The sequence below is a fragment of the Eretmochelys imbricata genome, chromosome 16 (assembly GCF_965152235.1).
Source record: "Eretmochelys imbricata isolate rEreImb1 chromosome 16, rEreImb1.hap1, whole genome shotgun sequence".
Classification (NCBI taxonomy): Eukaryota; Metazoa; Chordata; order Testudines; family Cheloniidae; genus Eretmochelys; species Eretmochelys imbricata.
In genome coordinates this window covers 7,255,186-7,268,900 of record NC_135587.1, presented here as the reverse complement: position 1 = coordinate 7,268,900, position 13,715 = coordinate 7,255,186, and the positions used below count along the sequence as shown (strand labels likewise).

Below are 13,715 nucleotides of genomic sequence, written 5' to 3'. Positions count from 1 at the left end.
AGTCCTGTGATGGACGCTGCAGTGGGATGGCTCAGGAGGGGTGTAGGGCCAGCTAGATGTGGGAGGATGCACCACCCGCACAGACATGCTGCCGCAGTGGCAACACAGGGCTCGGACTCCCTGGGGAAAGCAGCCCTGCCCGGCACAGCCTCCAGCCTGTGGGGAGCGAGCCAGCCCCAGCCCGGCTGTGCCGTTATCAGCGGGAGGTGCACGGCAGGGAAGTGACCCACTGAGCCAACAGCAGAGCCAGGAACCGAACCCAGGAACCACCGCTGGCTCCCAGGCTTGTGCTCAGGCCAAGGCTCGTTCCAGGAGGGCAGAGAGGTCTCGGCAGCGGTCACTGGCTGGAACGCAGGACGCCCACTCCCCACTCCATCCCCGAGAGGGGGAACCAGTCCCGCACAGCCCAACCCCCCCGCAGCAGGGCCAGAGGCACAGCAAACAGTCCTGTTTTGGTACTGTTCGTGGTGCTGACGGGACCCACACGCCGGCAGGAAGCAGAGGGGTGGGTGCTGCAGGGACCTGCTCTGGGCTACAGCTACCTGGGGACTGTGATAATCAGGAAAGGAACAGTGCTGGTGTGGGGCGGGCAGGGAGACAGTACTGCCAAGCAAGCCCTAGCCACCACGTAGCCTTACCCCCAGCCGCTGCACCCCCCCGCAGCCAGCCCTCTTCCCCCTTCTCCCCCCTCCCCCCCACAGCCAGCCCTCTTCCCACCCCTGGCAGCCAGCCCTCATCCTCCCGCCACCACAGCCAGCCCTCTCCTCACCCCCAGCTGCCACACCGCCACACAGCCAACCCTCTTCCCGCCCCACCAAGTCAGCCCTCTTCTCCCCCGAGCTCCAGCACCAGGCAGCCTGCCCTCTTCCCTCCCAACCGCAAGGCAGCCAGTCCCCCCGTCACACCACCACACCGCCTTCCCCCACACCCAGCCACACTGTCACGCAGCCAGGCCACTTCCTGTCCCTCTCCAGCCCCACCACGCGTCCAGCCCTCTTCCTGCTTCCCCTGCCATCACGCAGCCTTCTCCCTGGCCCCTCAGACAAGAGCAGGGCAGGGGACTCTCCGCGCTCATGAGTGACACGAGTCAGACAGTCTCACCTGTTTCCTTTCCGAGACCCACAGCCAAGCAGGGCATGCGGGGGGCTAGCATTTGTTTTGGTGGATTTTGTTTTCCCCAGGTTTTAGTGCCTCTGGGAGTCCCTTCCAGAGCTGAAGTAAGGGCTGGCCCAGCCTCCCTGCGGTGTCCTGGATCCCAGCATAGGGACAGAAGCAGGGGACTGGCAGGAGACCCAGGCAGGCAGCAGAGCCACGCAGCAAGAGGTGTCCTGGGCTGGAGAGCTGCCCATTTGGTGAGCACGGGGCGATAAATGGCCGATCCAGCACTCCTGGGCCCACGAGGTCCCAGATGTTCTGCTGCCCCCATTAACCTTCCTCTGCTCCGGCCATCCCCCCGACTCCAGTGTCAGGATCTCCTCAGACAGCGTGCCCTCTCATGCATTCCCCCCACCACCCCCCAACACCTCTCTCCTCACCTCCAGCTGGAGAATCTTTTCCCCAGCATTGAACCGGTCCCAGGGCTCTCTCTCGTGGGCGTCGTCCACCGAGGCGGGCGCGGAGCCGAAAAACAGGCGATATACCTGCAAGGGGAGAGCGTGCAGAGAGACCATCACCGTCTGCAGGAACGGCCGCGGGAGGAGATTACTGAGACCCGGGGAGGGGGAGGAGGGGGTCTAACCCACCAGGCCAAGGTAGAATGAGAGCCAGTGGCTGGAAGCTGAAGCGATGCAAACTCAGACTAGAAGTTAGAAGGGCGTCAGTAACAGGGAGGGTAGGTAACCATCAGAACGACTGGCCTGAGCATGAGGAGGAGCCTGTTGTCGGACATCTGTAAACCAAGCCGAGGTGTCTCCTGGCCTAGCTCAGCCTGACATTGCTGGGCTGGATGCAGGAATCGCTGAGTGAAGCTCTGGCCGGTACTGGGCAGCGGGGCTGGCTACTGGGAGCCCTCTCCACTGCTGCTGCAGAACCAGCCCTTCGCCTACACCTCTTGGATTCCCAGCCCTGGGCTCATTCCTGGGGCATGCCCTTCCCCTGTCTGGTTAATCTGGTTGGCACGGACAGAGCTCCGCTGCCCCAGTGCCCCCAAGGCAGGAGGTCTCAGCCTGTGGCTATGAAGGAGAGGTGAGTCACAAGGCAGCAGAGGGGGAAGCCAGGGAGCAAGGCTCAGGAAGAAGCCAAGGAATGTCTGTGACTCCGGCTGCCTGAGAACAAGCCAATGCACCACAGCGAGACCAATTCAGCTCCCAAACCGGAGTGGCGTTGGGACCCTGTGCACCAGCTTGCAGTGCCACCCGGTTTGGGAGCTACTCAAATGTGGCTTTCCAGCCACTTCCAAGTTCTCATGGACTTGATTCAAATTCACAAATTACGTGACCACCATGATCTGCCACAAGATCTTAGCCTTCGCTATGCTCCCTCACCCTTGCCTGGGGTCCGAAAGCGAGGGAAAGCACGATGTATCACTGTCCTAGCCCAGGGATCACACTGCGTAACCCCTGCCCGTCCCTGGTGCCCAAGCCCATCGATTGGCTAGATGGGTGCTGTGTGCCCACCACAGATATTGTATAGCATCTGACAGAGAGGGGGCCTGAGCCTGACTGATCCAGTGCAACTCCCGTTGGCAGGCAGGTGTGGGTACTCAGCACCTGGCAGGATCAAGCCTTCCGGCCTTTCATGCCCTCCAACCCCATGACCGTGTGGCTGTGCTTCTCAGAGAGGGGTTCCCCGGGCAGGCACTTACCTCTTTGAGGTTGATGTTGGAGCCTAGCAGCAGCTGGGCCGTCTCGTTGGGCAGGGAGAGGTTCCGAGTGAGGAAGCGATGAAGTTCACTCTGGTCCTTCACTGCGGAGCCCAGTGTGAAGCGAGACGCTGGTGGGGAGCAAGAGAAACACCGTGACGTTAGAGGCTTGTGCTGCCCTCCACCGAACATGTGGGCCAGGGCTGGGCACTGCTCAGATGTGCGGGGGAGATTTCATGCTTGGGCCCATCCGAGCTGAATCCTGAGAGCCGGTCGCACTGGGCACGCCAAGAGAGCTGGTAGGGCTCTAAGATGTGCTTGCTAGCAGGTTTTGAACCCCCACCTAGTCTTTATCCCCTTTCAAAAGGTAATCACTGATCATGGCCAGTCCTAGGTGTCCCTTTAGGATTGACCATGCCAGCTGACAGGGCATGGCCAGTCTCTCTGCTCTGTGTCCGCACAGCGCCCAGCACAATGGGGTCCTGGTCCGTGGCTGGGACTCCTCGGCTCTACCGTAATACACCTAATAAATAACAATCCCAATGTAAACGCCGTCATCTTTGCCTGCAGTTGGTGCTGTTTTACATCTTGTTAGTCAATGCATGGGCTAAGCTCACCTTGTTCTCCTGGCCTGGGCAGGCCCAGAGCAGGCAGCAATGCCTCAGGGACCTGGGAACCAGGGCCAGAGCTGGGTACAGCGCAGCAGTGCTAGTCACTCCCACAGGGAGGCTGTCACACAGGGAAGTGCCTCCAAGATGCTTTGTTCAGACAAGGATCCTCAGTTCCCTTCCTTTGCTCTGTGCAAGTGAAACATTCCCTGGAACGGCCGCAAGGAGGGTAAGAGCCACGGGCACTGAGGTGAACCCTTGGGCCGTCTAACTCTGCATGAGCGAGGGACACAAACACAATCCCATGTGGCTTATGTGACCAGCCCCCGGGCACGAAGAACGAGTCGTGTCTCCTCGACAGCAGCTGTGACAGCCCCTCATGAGAAGCCAGCAGCCGGGACGCCACTGTTGGGACAGAGGCTGATCTGCGAGAGGATGTTTAGCTGCCCATGGTTTGCCCAGCCCAAGGGGCCAGACTGTCCTGGGGAAGGCTCCGGAGGGGAGTGGCACTGGGTCAGTCAAACAGGTCTCAGGGAGAAGTGCCCCTGGTCCGGATGTGGGGCGGGAAGGAGTGGATGCCAGCACGTTAACTGCCGGTGTTCAAGGCCTGGCAAAACACCAGCCGGGCCCCAATTTGCCCCATAGGTTTAAAGGTCACCCTTCCAGACCCGCTGGGGGCACGTGACAATCCGCTAGGCAGACCCTGTCCCAGGGCTTTGCTGCCACCACTGCAGCCCCTCAAGCTCTCGCTTAGGCTCCAGGATCCACAACCAGGCCCCAGGGAGCACAATGGGAGAAGCCCAAGTGTTGGAGCCACCTCTCAGGTCGGCAGCGGCCAAGGGACCCTGGCAGTGCGGCTGACAGAATGGGGCTCCCCCCCACACACACACCCCCAGCCCTCCCTGCTCACACCCAAGAGCAGGAGACACAAAACGATCCAGAGATGGCTGCGTCCCTGCCCCGCCCCGAAACTGTAGGCAGCTCCCCACACCAGGATGCAATGACAGTGCTGCAGAAATGGGCCCTGGCTCCGACACCCTGAGCTGCGGGGAGGCTCCGAGCCACCCGCACAGGGACCTGGACTCCGTGTTGCGGGGCCACCCACGTGACGGCTCTGCAAATGGCAATGCTGCTCTTTCCTGGGTTCACCCAGCTCCCGCTGCCAGATCCCTGCCTGGGCCTGACCCCCGGCCCTGCCACACCCCAGCCAGCTCCCACGGGGCCAGTGGTGACTCGTCAGTGGGGGTGGGTTCGGCCCACAGCCTTGGCCCTACCTGCCCGGCTGTCGAAGTGGGTCTCCATGGAGCTGGGCTCGCTGTTGCTGAGGGACTCCAGCTGCCGCCGCAGGGACTCCAGCTCCTCCTCCAGCCCAGGGTGCTGCGGGTCAAACAGGTTGCTCTCTTCCACCACCTCATTGAGCCGCTCCAGGAGCTGGGTCACGCTGGGGGAGAGCGGAGAGGAGGGGCCTTAGCACGACCAAGGATGGGCTGTGAGATGGGGTACGTGGGGGGCAGGGCCTCTGCCAGGCACTGGCCAGGCTGACGACTAGTGGGGAGGAATGCAAATGGGCTGCCAGGGTGAGGGTCATTGGTGCAGCATGTGTGTCCTCAGGGGAGATCCCTCCTCCCCGCAAGGGGCCAGCCTCCCTGCACACCCCCAGGCACACAGCTACCCCCTCCCCACCTGCCCCCTTAACCCTGTCCCTGCCGGACACTGTGGGGCTGAGACTTGCTGGGCGGCAGAGCTCATCTCGAATTCAGCCAAGCCCCTGAGTCAGCAAGGGAAGCCAGCCAGCTGCCACGGGCCCACGTGGGCCTGCGAGCAACACTCAGCACTCCAGCACTACTCGCTGGAGGCCCGCCTGCTCCCCCAGACCACCCGCCAGCCCTCCCAGAGCAACAACACTCCTTCTTGCTCCCAGCGGAAGGCCAAGCCAGCCAAGCAGCACTGACGAGAGGTTCAAGCAGGGGGCATGGTCCTGTCTGATTTGGGGAAGGTGGGCACTGGGGAATTCTGGCCAAGGAAATGAATGGAGGCAGGCAAGAGCCATAGCAGCGTCCAGGGAGCTATCACTCAGCTGCAGCAGATCCCAAAGGGAGGGAGCGATTTCATCCTGCTGGGAGCAGCTCAGAAAGGACACGTCTACCCAGAACTGGCTCTTCCCCTTGTCAATCGCCCAGCACGAATCGGGCACATGGCGAGAGGGTCCCCTCCCCACTGTATTCCCAGGCTCCTGGACAAACGAAAACCCGAGGATGGTGAATGGAGGGCAGTTCACAACTCAAAACCGATCCAACCCAAAAGCGAAGGCTCTCATGGTCCAGGAACGCGCCTGGATTCAAGCACTAGCCCCAGTGCTGTGCTGGCGTATGCAGGCCAAAAACTGAAAGCGGTGGGTCTATTTTCATCGTCTCCGAGGAGAGGTGGGCACCCAGGGAACAAAGAGCAGCAGAGGGTGAAAAATAAATGGAACTTTATCAGTGCTTCAGTCCCAATGAACAACTCTGCCTTTCTGCAGGGCTGTCAGCCTAGGACTCTAGTCACTTAGAAAGAGGACCTCAATAATCCTGCCAGCGGGTATCAGCGTTGCTTTACAAATGGCGAAACAGGCACATGAGGGGAAGTGACTCGCCCAGGCCATGTTGCAGTCCTGTGATTTAACCCTTTCCTCTCCCAGCTAGACAGAAACCCACCTTCAGCCATTTCAAACAGCGTCCTTTTAAATCAGTAAGCAGCCAGCACGAGCGAGAGAGAGTTTGCACACGCACTCCGCACAAAACGGACCTAAGGCAAACAGACAAGCCATCAAGGCAAGGGACAGACTCACGTGGAATTGGAATACTGCAGGAATCCAAACTCATCTCTCTGGCCATCGGGGCATAAGGACTGCATCACCGGCAGGATCCCAGCCGAGGTGAGAGGGGCTGCTGTGTAGAAAGCTGGAGAGGGAGAGAGACAGTACAAGAGAGAGAGGACAGATACAGGGGGACAGGGAAGTGGGGGACAGGTGCAGGGGAGACAGACACCCAGTTCAAAGAGAAGCATGAGTGTTGGATCAGTACGATTATTGGCTAGTATGTTATCTCCAAGTGGAAGGTCAGAGGGTAAAGATCAGAGGTTATGGAGCCCCACTCTGTCATGCTAGCCTCTGTGAGGTGTCCAGTGGGTCTCCCTGGCCTCGGCATCCAGGAGCCAGTCCTGCTTTCTCACCAGGCCCCTGCACAGGGCAGCTGGTCCCACCACAGGGCCCTTCTCATGCGGGGCCAGGCCCCACAGCTATGTGGGGCGCTAGGCTCATCTCCAGTTCCCCGGAGCAGTTTTAAAGCCCCCTGGGTCCCAGCTGCAGGGGCCTGCCACCCCTCGATGCCCTGAGCGCTCCCCAGGCCCCCAGCTCCCAAGAAGCAGGGGGGTGATGTCTGACCTTTGCCCCCGGGGAAGCTGAGAACCCAGCGGCTGCTCTGATTGGCCCAGTAGCGAATCTCAGATGTAGGGTTGATTTTCAGAAAGGTGGAGGGTGAATGGGGCATAGGTGAGAGCAGCCGGTGCTACAAGCCCCTGGGGCACCCCTGCCTGGCTCCCTCAAGCTGCAGCTGGCCGAGGCGAAGCACGGGCGTTTTATTAGGAAGCAGAAATGGCGAGGCAGGGAGGAGGAGACACCTGGGATGAGAGCGTGTGAAGGGGAGTGAGGATGTTAACAAGCGACCTTGCTCCACCATCAGCCCTGGCTAGCAAAGACACAGCCCTTCCCCACTTTGGGCCATCCCCCAGCCCCGACAGTGCATCTCCCCAGGTTCCTGTCTCATGCGATCGCTGTTCCCAGAACGAGCCAAATATTCCAAATTAAAATAGCAGAACCAGAGTGCGGTTGGGTGTCAGCTGATGTGTCCCAGGTAGGGGAGGGCGGTGAGCCAATGGAAGCCCTCCAGGGACACAGCAGGGCTTGGCTCTCATGCCCACGGCATGACCCCACTGCTGCTGGGGCAGGACCACAGGTGGAATGGAAGCACCCACATCCAAGGATGCTGGGGCAAGTGGCATGCAGGAGCAGAGTCACCGGAGGGGCGAGGACACCAGGCAGGGATCCAGAGGGGACTGGACTAGCGACCAAGAGCTGCTAATAATCCCAACTCTCTGCTCACAAGGAGCAGGGTGGGCCCTGGCAGTGAGCCCCCTCCCCTCTGTGCCAAGGTTTGGGGTGGGGGAAGACAGTGTTTGCTGGAGAGCCCTCTCCCATCTGAGCTGAGGTGTGTGGTGGGGGGAGATGGGGTCTGGACAGACTGGGATGCAGAAAGGCTGTGGTGCCAAGCAGCGAAGCAGGTGGGACACCAGCCCGCAGCAGGCTGGGGCGATGGGGATCAGGGACAGAGTCATCTACCACGGACAGCAGCTCAGGAGAGCCCGAGGGGAGAATCGGAAAGGGGCTTTGCACTGCAGAGGAAATAATGGGCACACTGTGTGGGAGCGGGCCCTGGCTGCCCACCTGAAACAACCCAACTCAACCCCGAGGGTTAAACCCACATGTGCCTGCACTGGGTCAGAACAGCCCGGGCCAGGCCCAAAGTGCATTGGAACATGTTTAAAAAAAAATCAAAGTATTTTACCTCTTGGAGAGAGAAAGAGAGAGACACACACACTCACCCACCCACCTATCCATGTACGTACACACCCGCACGCACACAGGGCCCAGCCACACTGTAAAAGCAATGCTATCGAGGTCCCAGTTACAACACAATTGTCCCCAGGCTTGATTCCGCTGGGGTTCAGTCTTCCAGTGTTGGTGGCATCTCCCCGTGTCCCAGAGCCTTGCACAGAGCAGGCTGGCACACAGCCCCAGGACGCTGTCTCGCACAGGTCAGCTCTGCCGAGGCTACAAGTAGGAGCCAGGCTATCTGCACTTCGGGAACAAGCATGCGGTTACCAGGTCCCCCATGGCAGTCACTGTCACGGTGCAGATGAACCCAGCGAGGGGTCTCCAGTTCCCCACCCCAGACACACAAGGAAATGCGAGAGACAGGGATAGTGCGCTGCTTCTTACCCGGGTTAGAGCACAGTTTGCCCCAAGGGGGAATGCAATGGGGATGGAGGGGAGGGGGAGAGGAAACCAGTCTCCCCCACCGCTCCCCCTCCTCCACAGCTGGGTCCCTGCTTTAACCCCTGCAGAGCCCATGACCCAATGGGCAGAACCTGTTCGACCCAGCCAAGCTCCGCAGCTGTTAAACTCAGGAAGGGGGCTGGCCATGTAATGGGGTCCGACAGAGAGGAGCGTGTGGAGCCAGGGAATGAGAATTGTGGCCGAATCAGAAGCTTGGGCTGACCACGGCACTGGGGGACTCCAGGAAAGATGGTGGGTCTATGGCACAACCCAGAACGGAGCCTTTGGTTCTGGTACACTGGGCAGATTCCTCTTCACCAGTCCCCGCGGGGGTGGGAGGAGGAGGAGGAGGAGGAGGAGGAGGGGTGAAGGCTCAGGTTAAGTAAATGTGTGTTAGTCAAAGCAGCCGAGAAAGCTGGGCCACCATGGCTGCCATTTCCCAGAATGCTTTGCCAAAGGGGAGAGTGGGAGCGCCACCCCAACCCACAACTTACAGACTGGAGCATGCAGTGGCAGTGGAGGAGAGGCAGACAGGGGAGTGATGATGGGAAAAGAAAAAGAGAACGTGTGTGAGAGAAAAACAAAACAAAGAGCACAAGTCAGAGTTGGGGGCCCCGGCTCACGGGCAGTCACAGCCTGGCTGGGTGCTCCTCCTCGCCAGCGCCAACACAGGCTCAGGTCACCATTACCCTACACCACGGCCTGCCCCACTCCCAGGGAGCTAGGGCATCACTTTGCTGTGTCCCAGGGCCCCTTCCACTCTGCCCCACCCCTCTCTTCCTCCCATGTCCGCCCAACCCCCATCAAGCCCTAGCGAAGCCTGCTTCATTTCCCCAGGCAGCAGCCGGGGCTGAGCTCTCTGCTGGGGATGTGGGGTGGGGGGTCTGGATGGGGTGGGGTTCTGGAATAGTGAGGAGCAGAGCCCGCTGGAACACACCTTCCATCCTGGGGTTCTTGGCTGGCCCCTCATTCTGCAGCCACTGTCTCTGCCAGCTTCCATCCCTCTCCCCCAGCTTCCTCCCCTGGCAGGGGTGCCAACCCCTGCATCAAGGCACCTGCCAGCCTGACAATGGGGCAAGGAAGGACTTCCCCTGGGGGGCTGGTTATTCCATCGCCGCCCCCTGCGGGGTCTCCTGCCCCTTCCACTGAAGCCGCTGGAGCTGGCCGTTCACGCCAACAGATGCTGGCCCAGCAGGAGCCCTGCTGTGAGCCAGGCAGGCAGCGCAGCCTAGTGGATAGGGCACCGGACTAGGAATCGGGACCCAGGTTCAGTTCTTGGTTTTGCCACTGACTTGCTGTCTGACACTTTCACCTCAGTTTCCCCTTTGTCTATTCAGAAGGGGCGCTCGGTCTGTGCAGCGCCTGGCACAATGGGGTCCCAATGGCATTCGGGGAGTCTAGACACTACCGTAACACAACGATAAAACCTGGGCTGGCAATTCCTGCCCCTGCATGCCAGTCTCCACCCTAGTCATGCTGGGGTGGCCCAGCCTGTGGGGAGCTGCCCCAGTGCCTTGCAGCGCGGCATCCCCTGCCAGCCCCGGGGAGAGCCCTGGATTCTCACCGGAAGGAGGAATCTGCTGGAGCTCTGTTTTTCCATAGGGGGCCCCGGAAGCTCTTATCCATAGGGGCCGCACCAGCCCTGGGGAACTGGAGCAGTGGACAATGCAGCCACTTTACAAAGCTCTCTGGAGTCAGGCGGGGGCAGGGAAGCCCTAGGCAACAGCTCGGCCCCTGGGAAGAGCTAGCCGGAATTGCATGGTCTGAGTGAGCAGCTGGCTTAGCCTAGGCAGGGTGCGAGCAGCCACACTGCCCTGGCCTGCCCGAGTTATTGGCTCCTCTCCAAGGCTGCACTCCCCTGTGCGTGGTTTGGACATCTGGGGGATCCAGGCCCCCTTGTGCTGCACGCAGCTGAGCCGGTCTCTGACTGTCCTTCTGGGCGAGGGGTGGGGGAGGCCCACAGGAGGTCTCAGCGCTCGAGTTTACTATGGAGGGGGGCTGTCCGTTATGCCCCCGCCCCCACTCAGCTGCTGCCCCGGCTGCCCAGGAACTGGCAGCAGGGGGGAGCTCCAGGCACAGCCAGCCAGGCTGCTCATTTCCAGCCCCACCCCCAGATTCAGTTAGGAGCTAGCACATGCCCAACTGCTGGAGACGGGTCACAGCGAGTGGGGATCCTGCCGGCAGGCCAGCTGGGAATTCAGTCACCCTCAGTCAGCGAGGGGGCTGGCCCCCTCCCAGCACCCGTATCTCTGCCCCTCCACAAGCCCCTGCTGTGGCCAAGGGCAAGCACAGCCTCTGGGCCTCCCACTCTGATGAGGTCCCCCATGGTCCCTCTGGCACCCCCTGAGCGAACAGGCCTTTTTGTGGTAAGGCTCAGCCCATGAGCAGCACGGGTGGTGCTGGAGGGGGATCCGACACCCACCCTGACCGAGGGGAGCCAGCCAGCAGCCCTGGGGAAAGGGGCTCACCCCCAGGAGCTACCCTCCCCGTGCCAGGCTCTCTGCCTTGCTTTCCCAAGTGTACAACGATGCCGCTCAGCCCAAGGTTGTCTGCCCAAGGAGCAGCTGGGATGGGCTGGCAGAGGCCCCTCCAGCTTGCTAGCCCCTGTGGGGCACACTCTCAGTGCCCCCGGAGGAGGTCAGTGCAGGGAGGGGGCTGGGATATAGCCAATTGGCCGGGGGCTGCAAGGAAGTGGGTTACCAGAAGGGTGGGGCTGTGAGCTGCCCAAGGAGCAGTGGGGGAATCTGCCGAGGGACCCGCTTTCCCATGCCCCTGCTCTGCTCCATCGTCTCTGCGCTACGCCCCCACTCCCTGCTGCAGCTGCACTGACAGGGTGACCACAGGTTTCCAGGAGGAACATCCTGCCTTCCGGATCCCTGCAGCCTCTGGCCCCGGAGCCACTGCCCACCTCGACCACCAGACCCTTCCACTGGGCCGGCACACGCTGACCCCCGGCTCATCCCCACCCGGGTCTCCCAATGAGCCCCCTCCCTGCCCAGTGCCCAAGCCCTCCCAAGGAAGGATCTGCTTGGCTGAGAGGGAGACGATGGCTGGGGGGTCTGTGCTGTCACTGGGGGGTATTTCCCGGTCTCACTCCCAGCCCCCCCACTTCTCTCCCACACGCCTCCCCTAGAAGGCAGGGCATTGCCCTCCAGTGCATCCTGGCAACGTCACCACGGCCCACACTCACCTTCCTTCACGGGGATGGTGGGCTTCTTCTGTCGCAGCCCCAGGAGGATGAAGAAGAGGACCAAGGGGATGAAGATCTCAAAGGCCAGCACCCACTGAGGACAAAACACAAAGCACAGGAGACCATGAGGTTCAGGGTAGGGCTACAAGGCAGGTTTTCTGCCCCCCACTTTCTGTAGGATCCATCCAATAAGCACAGTTTTTGCTCAGTTTCTTGGGAGCCAAACTCTGCTCTGTTACCCCCATTTACTGAGATCGCTCCCCAGTGCACACACTCCCAGTGGGACCCACTGACTTCCCTGGACCAACAGCAGCTGGGGAGCAGGAGACGAGACACAAGCCAAGCGTCTCAACGCCAGGGCATCCTGGCGTACACACATGCAGGCAAGCAGCTCAGCACGGCAGCTTAGGGGAGCAGGGCCCAGACCCTCAGAAGTATTTAGGACGGGGGTGGGCAAACTACGGCCTGTGGGCCGCATCGGGCCCACCAGCCATTTGAATCCGTCCCTCCAGCTCCAGCTTGGGAGTGGGGTCTGGCGCTCACCCTGCTCCGGCGCTGCAGCCGGGGAGCAGGGTCAGGGGCTGCTCCTAGCGGCTCCCAAAAGCAGCAGCATGTCCTACCTCTGGCTTCTATGCATAGGGGCAGCCAGGGGGCTCCGCTCCGCATGCTGCCGCTGCCCCTGCAGCTCCCATTTGCTGGGAACTGCGGCCAATGGGAGAAATAAGGGTAGCGCCTGTGGATGGGGCAGGGCGCAGCAGAGCCGTCTGGCCACGCCTCCACATAGGAGCTGGAAGAGGACATGCCGCTGCTTCTGGGAGCTGCTTGAGGTAAGCGCCACCCAGAGCCTGTACCCCTGAGCCACCCCTCCACACCCCAACCCCCTGCCCCAGCCCTGATCCCCCTCTTGCCCTCCGAACCCCTCGGTCCCAGCCCTGATTTAGGATAATGAATCTAATGGGAGTTAGGTACCTAAATACTTTTGAGGATCTGGACCTAGGTGCCTTTCACCTGCTGGATGGACACCAGACATCAAATCCATCTTGGATCACAAGTGACATGAATTTGGGGGATCTCAGCCTAGTGCCTGTGGATATCCATCAGCATCCTAACACCTGCCACCACCCACCGCGAGAACTGGAGTAGCAGAGAGGCTGTGGGCCAGGATTGAGGGACACCAGCAGAGATGGTGGGGGGCAGGGCTGGGATAGCAGGAGGGCTGCAAGTGAGAATTGAGGGGCAGAGCTATGTATGGGAAGAGCAGTGGGGGGGGGGGAATAAAACTGAGGGAGAATCTGGCTGCTGGGTCACAGTGGAGTGACTGCAGGGAGACGATGGGGGAGGCTGCCGGAGAGTTTGGTGCATGGGATGAAGCGCAGGGGAGGGGGGCTGTAGGAGGGTGAGACTGGGGGCCAGCAGGGTCCAGTAGCACAGACAAAGCTGAGAAGTGGGTGAAACTGGGGTGTTTGCTGCTGACAAGAGTCTCTCTTGAAAGCCTAGTGCTATCAGCTCCACGCAAAGGCTCAAGTGTCAAATGCTGGGGCTATTGATCTCAGGGCCCGAGAGACCAGAGGCCTGCCCTGGCACGGGGCTTCCCCCAGAGGGGATGGAAGGAGCAGCCCCCCACAGGGTACTGTGGCTGGAGGAGCCGTGGCCCTGCCAGCCGTGGCTCAGCAAGGAGGGCTGACGCAGGGAGTCAGACAGCAGCGTGTCAGCATTTCTCCTGGCAACCGCGCCCCGGTGCCTGCCCGGTGGAGCAATCAACGCCGTGTGGCAGGCGCTAATCTCATCAGCGCACAGGAGTGGAAGTTAAACAGCAGCAGAGACTGGGCAACACCTCAGAACCCGTCCGCCAGATCCAACGCGGCGACAAATCCAGAGGCACTGGGCTGGGCATGGGGAAGGGAGCCCCAGCCCAGGGCAGCCTTGTTGGGCCCGTGTTACCGGTGGCCTGTATGGAAGGAACTGAGGGCAGATCCTAGTGGTCAGGTGCGTGCATGGGAACATGTGTGAAAACATAGGTGCACC

The 13,715-nt window shown here is 61.0% G+C and overlaps 1 protein-coding gene across 1 annotated transcript in view; it reads right to left on the bottom strand.

Annotated features, from left to right (window-relative positions):
• The window catches only part of ABCA2 (ATP binding cassette subfamily A member 2), a 129,969-nt gene that overhangs the window by 62,372 nt on the left and 53,882 nt on the right, over positions 1 to 13,715 (bottom strand). The window contains exons 2-7 of the mRNA XM_077836235.1: positions 11,691 to 11,784; positions 8,995 to 8,997; positions 6,236 to 6,347; positions 4,683 to 4,849; positions 2,804 to 2,931; positions 1,536 to 1,640 (exon numbers count right to left, since the gene is read on the bottom strand). Coding sequence (XP_077692361.1) covers positions 1,536 to 1,640; positions 2,804 to 2,931; positions 4,683 to 4,849; positions 6,236 to 6,347; positions 8,995 to 8,997; positions 11,691 to 11,784 — 609 coding nt within the window. The remainder of the gene's footprint in view (positions 1 to 1,535; positions 1,641 to 2,803; positions 2,932 to 4,682; positions 4,850 to 6,235; positions 6,348 to 8,994; positions 8,998 to 11,690; positions 11,785 to 13,715) is intronic.